This window comes from Limulus polyphemus, unplaced genomic scaffold (genome assembly GCF_000517525.1).
Source record: "Limulus polyphemus unplaced genomic scaffold, Limulus_polyphemus-2.1.2 Scaffold6931, whole genome shotgun sequence".
NCBI lineage: Eukaryota > Metazoa > Arthropoda > Merostomata > Xiphosura > Limulidae > Limulus > Limulus polyphemus.
Window position 1 is genome coordinate 8,652 of NW_013672541.1, and position 9,326 is coordinate 17,977.

Sequence of the window (9,326 nt, forward strand, 5' to 3'; positions counted from 1 at the left end):
TATATATATATATATATATATATATATATATATATATATAATGTTATACAACTATACTGTTCATTTTTCTTATTAGTCTGGGAAAATATAAAACACATTAAAGCTTTATACTCAAGTATCTATATTCAATACTATGACATGAAGATGTGGGAAATACTTGTATAATTGTTTTTCTTGGTGTAATTTTGGACTGTATTTGTACATAAATAGAAGAAACTACAACCATACTATAATACAACAATGCATGATGACCAGACATCTAGCATATTTTTATTGCAGTAATGAAAGCAAATATTTTGACAAAACTACAGTAGTCTTTCTTTCCAAGATATTAAAGTTGCCAAAAGATTGAACACTTGAACATTACTTATTTACAGATATTTCATGTCAAACCCAAGGAATTATTTCTTAACAATAAGTTACATTTCAAAACGTTTTTGTCTTTTTTTATAGGATGGCATTTGGTACAGACAGGCAATAAAAAAATAGAGCACAATTAAACAATAAAAATTTAATCAGTGAAATCGTTTACAATATACATGATTCAAAGATGAATTGAAGAAAGAAAATCTATGATGATGATGGCTGACATCTGATCTACATGCTTTGATTTGGTAAAGGAACCACAAGAAAAAAGCTCAGGCAAATTATTTTGTCTCTTTAAAAAATGTATATTGGGTTTCTTCTTTCAGGTTTTTCTTAAAATCCTATCTTGTACTATAGTGTGACACTGTATTTTGTCTCTTTCAACCTCTTTTAAAGTCTACTGAATAAAAAGTAATGAAAAGCAAGAGCCACACTTTTACAATAATCATATTTCTATGTAATTACTTACTCTGCTGAAAAACCCAACATTTGAATTATTTTTGAGAAAAGACAATTATCAAGAACTAATTAAACTTCAGTCATTTTAATACTGTGATGAACACAGTGTGTTTGAAGCAAAGCTGAGGCTCACATATATACATACCGGTATCAACATTAACCTTAAAGAAAAAAAATTAAGCAACCAAGTGGTACAGAGTAGCTATTAACATTCAAAATCAAGAGTGAAAATTCATTATTATTCATTATGTTCCTAAGGTGAATGTTGTATAAGTGTTTCTGGTGGAAAGAAGATGATCTTCACCTATGCTTGCTTCCAATTATGTTAAACTATTCCTAACTTGAGATCAAGTCCTCAGGCGCTTTGGGCATACAGTCGTGTCCATTCTCGAGCTTAAATGAAAAACAAAAATGATAGCCATATAAGTTATTTTACAATTCCACTACAATAGTTATTTTGGACATCAACAAGAATATTATATATGACATGTGACAGAAAAAATATTATATGTGAAATATAATGCAAGTAAAATTCTTGTTAAAGCATTTTTGGTATTTACATATTTGGGCAAAAATGAATCATTGCTTTGAGCTCTTGCATTTAGCTTTAAGCAGATGAAATAACTTGTTTAATCCATCACTTCTAACACAAAAATCGTATCACAATATCCTACAACACGAGCAGACTGCCAATTTTCTGGGACCCCTGCTCAACTCAGTAAGAGGGGGTCTTAGCATTCTATAGTTGTTTTTGTTTGTTCAAGATAACTTGAATCACTATTTTATAAATAATTTTAAAACAGAAATAAATTTATGTTTTACTAAATTTTGTTATGCAATCCACTCCAATAACTCTTGAGGTCCATCAAAAGGTCATGACTCGCACTTTGGGAACTGCTGCTTTAGAAATAAATAGTTTTTAGTTTACCAGAAATCAAGGAATTATTAACCACTTTAGATGTTCCTGCACAATTAATTTATGTCATACTAATTAATAAAAAGTAAGTTGTTCTGATATAATTACTTCTAGAAAACAAAAAGCAGATACATGGGACACTACTTTGTTCTTGACATTAACAAGCAAGTAAATTCAGATAGCTAACTTAAAAATTGAGAATGTCATTTACAATAAACACCCTAAATATAACACAATAAATAAGAATTACTTGAAACTTCTTCTGAAACTGCGGTATTAAATTTCAGAAAAATATATTGAGATTAAATGAGTTCAAAATATCACAATTGTACACATGATAAAATATTACAAGTATAATAATCTACAAAAACAACTTTAACACTACTGGCACAAGCAATTAAAATATATCATTTCAATTTAAAGGCTTGGAGTTTGCACATACTGAAACTCACATTATTCACTCTAAAACAAATAAATATGAAAAACAATGATGTTTTCTAGTAAAGTACAACTAGTCCAATTAACTGCAATATGCCGATTACAGTAAACATCTATATTAACAGTACATAATTTGATTTTCTGTTTTAAGAAGCTGTTGCCTTTTAAGCTAATGAATATTCAAAACAGTGAGAAATACTACTGGAAAATTTATACTTACAGAAGAAATAAAACTCTTGTATGTTTTTTCCTGTTTTATAGATGTGTACTAATTATGAACAATGCAACAAATTGATACATGTACAATCTGTGATACTATTTCATTTAGTAACATATCCTTAATAAATTGATACAGAAGCAGTGTTTACTTAGCAGCACTTGTAATGCAAAATATGTATGGAATTTTATCTAATAATAATGGAACTAAACTCTTTGATACTATGATAATGATTAGTGTAACATAGCTGTCAAACTGTACTTTCCACAACCGATAATTCAGTTGACGTGGACAAGAACATTCTATGACTTATGGTCTGTTACTGTCTACCATTAAATTTTATTTAGAACAATTAATGAAAAACATCACACTATAAGACTGAGAACACAATAAAGATTTTACCAGTTCTGATTGCTTCTGCTTCATTAATTTTCCATTGTTCAGCTACATCATTGGCCAATGGATCATCAGGATTTGGGGCACTTAGTAATGCTTGAATGGATAGTAGAACTGTTCGTATTTGTAAAGCTGGACTCCACTTGTCTGAAATACCAGAACTATTTTGTGTAATTTTATACAGTTACAAATTACAATACACAACGTAAGACAACTTTGTATGTAAGAATTTCATGCAAAATGCAAGTATGTTCTTTTTTGAAAATTCTAAATTAACTAGGAAATTATTTTTATTCTATTATGTTCAATATCTCAGTGATTCTAAATCTTTCATTTACTTAACAAAAATTAATTAAAATTTTTTTAGCACTTTCACTTGTGTTTTAAGAATGAATTTTTGCTACAAAGTCTGTGTTATAAAAATGAAAAACTGGAATATTTTATTATGGTCAAAGTAGTCATAAATAATTGTTTTATTATTTACTTAAGTTGTATAACTTCCTCATTTCTTTAGCTTTTTATACCCTGTATAACACAATATGGTTGTCTCTTACCTCTGTGTTCAATTGATGTATTCTTCTTTTTGGTTAGTTGTGAAATTAATTCAGAATATTCAAATAACACAAAGAATGCTCATCACCAAAATGTACGATTTTTTTTATCAATAAAATTATAAAAAATGAAATCACACACATTGAGAAGATATGTTATCAGTTTTTATCAAATTTGTAAGACATTATTTTCAAAAAGTTTTAGGATTTCCCTCAAAAAAATTCTTAATCACATTTTTAAAATACTTATAATGACTGGTCTAAGCCTGAAAATTTTTAATTTTATCTAAATATAATACAATAAATTAAAATACCATATCTTCTATAACTATCTTTCAATTTCTAAATAAATTTCTTCTTACTTTTTATTATTTCTGGGTAAATTGGTAAACAACTCTCAAGTTGTTTGTTAGATTCTGTACAGTAGTAACCACAGAAGAAGAAAAACACAATGAAATAATTTCAAACTGGCTAGTACATGGATATCATTAAAGCATAAAATCCATAAATAAGCACAAAAACTGTATCCTAAATTTAATTAACACACATATGTATGCACACACAAACACACTGATACTTATATATGTACTAATTTACTGTAGCACATCATGCTGTAATATTTGGTAATCCTCTGTTACAAGTTCGACTAATAGGTGTCACTGTTTAGTGAAATTTTTTTATGAAAGTAATAGGCCCATTGCAATGTAATGAAAATAGAGAAAGTGTGTTTTACTACACAAAACAATCAGATTTTCAAATAAATTAACTGTATCAGTATCTGGATAACCGACAATCACACTAGAAAGTTGTTCGATCATTTAAATATTATCACTGTATACACTTAGTTTAAAAATCTATATGCCCCTCAAGATACAGGGGACAAAAAAATCAGGAGTCGCATCGCAATTTGCAAATCACTTTCCTCGTTGCTTAGCATAACATGTGAATCATTCCTTTATCTTGTATGTTGTCTTTGAAACCTCCTACAACACAGTGAAAGTGATGTAATGTTTCAGTTTGGTATACAAAGTCAAAGCTGATGTTCATTTCTCAAAAATTCCCACCAAATGGCACATACAGTATTTACACACTTTGTCATGCACTCATACACATACACTGTGTAGTAGTCTGTTCATGACATTCAGAATGTGCCCGGTTGTCACCCGCAATCTAACCAACTTGACTAGAGTATGTACCTAAATACTTGCAAGTACACCTTTAGCATTGAGCCGGTTATGAACTCTCTCAATATGTGCATGGTCCCAAGGACCAACCACATGATTATTTTTACTTGTATAAAGTTTTAATACAATAACTTTAAATACAGTAGGTGTATCTTCATAAAATTTGACAGACTTTTAGTAAACATCACAATGATTGCTTTTATAGAACATTAGTTTTTTAATGAAGTATTTTTACTAAAGATTTGTCGATGAATATATTGAGTCTTTTTTGACCAGTCCAATTGCAAAATTATTTTCATGTTAAGATTAAAGATACTATTCTTCATCTCAGAAATCTCAAATGCCATTTGTGTAATCTCTAAAACTTCCTAAATACATTTCAAACATTTTTTCAGTAAAACTATGTTCTATCGTTATTATTTTCTCTAAGCTAACTCTATACAATGTTGGTCTTTTTGACTGACCTCATAACCATACACTCACAAAAAAAAGAAAGAAATAAAACTAAAGTAAATTATGCTTTTTTCTTTCTAGAAAAGCCATGTTGCAACATGAAACTACATTTGTTTATCCTAAGTAGCTTTCAACTTGTAACAGTATACATATATTTATATGTAAATTTGATTGTTTTATTGACCTTTGAACAATGTCTAAATACGAGTACTATTCATGTCATTATGACATAAGTTGTAAATTACTTGGGGAACGTGCAGCTCATGTTATGCTATTGAATTACATTACCCATGAACTACTCCAAGCTGTTCATGTGCATGCCTCGTGACATTTTGTTTTATTATATCATTATATATATTTTACCCAATTTAACCTTACCTAATCTAAAGAGTTTCCTATTTTTACATTTTAGTTACTTTTATAATAATAAATAAATAATATGCATGAACAACAAGAAATAAAATACCTTCCTTGTCTTTTTTTTTTATTTGCTGTCAATGACACTTAACTCTACTTTTTTTTTATACTAATGGTAGTAATGCACTAAATAATTCTCATTTAATTCAATAATGCACCAAAGAACATAGATTAATCACATGCAAAAAGCAGACAATGTACCATAACTATCACAATTTTTCTGGCTTTCTAACTATGTGACAAGTGCCATTACAAATTCATACATGCAAGTCAATGTGTTTCCCGTGTGAATGAAGCTTGTACTGAAAAAAGAAGTTAAAATTTTTTTTGTACAGAAAACAATGTAATATAATATGTCATTTGATAGATGAAAACCTTGGCTTTCTAATGGTTAAAAATAAAATAGTATTAAATATACGAGAGAGCTGTTGACAAATCCTAAGAGAGGATGTGACAGGTTGGTGTGGCAAGAAGGGTCTGATTTTCTATTTGATGACTCTATAACCAAACAAAATTGAAGGCTATGAAAATTATGCTTTATCTGAGTGATCACAACATTATAATAATTAATTTATGTTAAATTTTGTACTTCTTGGAGAGGTGATAAATTAAAGAAGAGGGGATGTCTAAAGAAAAAAACGTCACATTTCTCACACAAGGGAAAATTCAGGATCTTTTTGTCTTATAAAATTAAGAACTTAAACATATATACTATTAAAATATAGATTATTAGCTATGATTGTATGCTATACTAAATGGTATAACATGAACAAACAAAAAGTAGTGTAATTAAATTTTGAATGTAACTAAAACCATTGTGACGTGCACAGTCAAGGATGCCTGTGGTAAGAAGAGTAATCACTGCTGAAGAGATACCATGCTCGGAAGAGAGTGATGAAATCTCATGAAAAAAATAAATAAAAATCTAGATTAATTTGAAAAACGATTTGTGACAACCTTGTTTAGTTGCAATATCTTCAAGTCACTTCTTTCTCTGGTTAATTGATTATTGCATTATTTTGTGACAGCTGAGGTGTTTGGTATTTCTTGCAGTTTTTACGTTTTACTTTATACACCAGGAACCATTTATTTATGAAGTGCCATGTATGATACAATTAAATATTAGTGTTTAGAGCTGAATAAAAGTGTTATAATAATAAAAACATAAAATTCACATTTTTTCCCATTAGTTAAGACTTTTAGTGCTGGATTTAGTTGCCATAATTTGTTAAAATGCTAAAGTTAAAAACATGTTAAGCAATATTTGTTTATTGCTAATCAAATTTAATATTGATTAGCAATCCACTAAACTATTTTGTTCCCCAAGATAATATACATGCTGATAGGTTTGAAGCAATAGATAGTAGAGTTGAGCTACTAAACTATAGATTTCAAGACATCATAAAGAGTCAAAAGATGTGTATTACATAACAATGTTGCCACAGTCCAAGGCAATGTTTTAAAAGGCAGCATAGTCTGAAAAAAAGAAGAACATATGTCATGACAACACTGACACAGTTTTAAAACGATCATGATAAGACAGCATAGTTTGAAAAAAAAAGTTAATGACAAGACTGCCACAGCCTAAAAAAGAAGTTCATGACAAGGCTACCCAGTCTGAAAAAGATGTGCATGATAAGGTTGCCCAGTCAAAAAAAGATGTGCATGATGAGGCTGCCACAGCCCCCAAAAAAAGATGTGCATGACAAGGCTGCCATGACTTAAGATAACATGGATTTACTAGCACTAAATCAGCTCACTATTTTCTATTCATACATTGTTTTTGTCAGCTAAATCTATACATAATCATCAATGACTCTCAATTGAAATCAATGCACAACTTTTTAGGACTATATGTATGCTAACCCAAAGTATCCTTACGTGAATTATTGTTAAAATCTCTATAATTTGCCAAGTAGAAACAATGTAACAAATATGTAGTATTAGATATTACAAAATTGCAAATACAAACTAAAAAATATTTACAGACCTCTAATTAGCTTGAAATGGGTTCTAAATACACAGTCTTCAACCTTCAAATGTGGCATTATCAGATTACTTCTTCAAAATATTTTATTAGAAATGGTAGCACCTCTTTTATACAATTGTTTCTGGCTGGAAGGAGTAATTATTTCCAAAGCTGAGATGCTTTACCATTTATTAAGACCTTCTAATATCATCATAACCTAGCTTGTAGTGCCTCTAGAAGCTTGATATATAATTATTTATTTATATCACTTTGAAGACTAGCACCTCTTCCATACAGTTGTTTTTAGAAGGAACAGGTTATTATTTTCAAAGCTGAGATGCTCTACTGGTTGTTAAGACCCTTAAATGTTATCATAACCTAGCTTGTACTGCCTTTAGGGGCTGAGATACAAGTAGTTGTTGGTAATTCTATAGTTTAGTGATAGGTACCAAAATATGCCATATAAGCTAGAAAAAAAGAAGAAATGCATAGCATGTAGTTTAGATGTGACCAAAAGAAAAGTTAAAACATTTTTCATTTTAATTTATAAAATTAACTAGATAGCCTTTATATAACTTTTAATACCATTTGTAAACCTATACAGTGACAAAATTATTCAACTTGATGATTAGAATTAGATTTCTAATTAAATTCTATATGTAAATATGTTATTTTGGTGACTTCATGACTTGAAGGAAATATATAAAACTGAAATTCCTACAAGTTTGGTGACAAACAGCTTACAAAAATCTCCCAAAAAGACAGAATTTACATAACAGCTGATACCGACTTATTATTTAATTTTAATGAATACACAAATAAACAACAAATAAGAGGAATGTTCCTTCTATTTCCATATGCACTCAAAAGCTATATACACTTGAACTTTAATTCAAACATGGAGGTATAGGATCTCTATATCAGGAATTACAAGCAATTATTCTCATATCAAACACAGATGAGTAGACATCATTATCTTTGTAGTTAGTAAGACCATCACCATGGTATTTTAATCAAGAAAGTGCCACAAGGCAGTAAATGATCAGTTTACAATATCACTCTGGAAGCCTTACTCTTAATTAATGAAGTGCAGGGTTTCATAAATGTTGGGGGCATACTTTTATGCATCAGAAAATTGTCAGAATTCAGATGAGAAATTTGTAAAACCTCCAGATAATTATCAAACGTTTTTTTTAAAAACCTTTATATTTTATCTGTTATTTTCAATATTGTATCTCTGTATGGGTTTGGTCGATTTGACGAACTCATAATCACCATAAAAAATTTGGAAATAGATATAAATTACACATTTTTTGTTATTGAATAACTACAACTTTTTAACACAAAAACCACAAATGTTTAGTATAAATAGTTTAAATGTCATAACATTATACATCTAGATATATTTATTATCTTATTGACCTTTCAGGTGTGTCTCACTCTCATTACAGAAATTGCAATGATGCAGCACACATGCACTCATGTTACTATATTCAATGGTATAAAACTGGCCTTTACAAAATGCCCTGTCTTAGCTTTGTACTAGTGGACCAATATTTTGTAAAATACAGTCACATTTTGGTTATAATACAATACATATATATATATATATATATTATTACTATTTACAAACAAGTTCTTAAATTCCAATTATTTTTTAAAAACATCGAACAATAAATAAATAAATATAGAAAACAATGAACTCTACTACTTATGATTGTAAAGAAGTTTGTATTCGCTCGCTGTATCTTGCATGCTAAGTTTTGCAGAATTTCACATGTGGAAGATGTAAAACAAAATAACTTTTAGGTTTTATATATACACACACACACACACACACACACACTAGCATATAGCCCATCAAAAATGAAGAAGCAAGTATTACCACCCCCCACCACATAACATACCCTAACCTTACATTTCATGGCTAACTGAAATAAATAAGTTTTTCGAATCAACC

General features: G+C 29.1%; 1 protein-coding gene across 1 annotated transcript in view; it reads right to left on the reverse strand.

Moving 5' to 3' along the window:
* Window positions 1-228: 228 nt before the first annotated feature.
* The window catches only part of LOC106474190 (ubiquitin-conjugating enzyme E2 N), a 32,336-nt gene continuing 23,238 nt past the window's right edge, over window positions 229-9,326 (reverse strand). The window contains exons 4-5 of the mRNA XM_013934881.2: window positions 2,799-2,939; window positions 229-1,218 (exon numbers count right to left, since the gene is read on the reverse strand). Of these exons, the coding sequence (XP_013790335.1) occupies window positions 1,181-1,218; window positions 2,799-2,939 (179 nt within the window). The 3' untranslated portion in view covers window positions 229-1,180. The remainder of the gene's footprint in view (window positions 1,219-2,798; window positions 2,940-9,326) is intronic.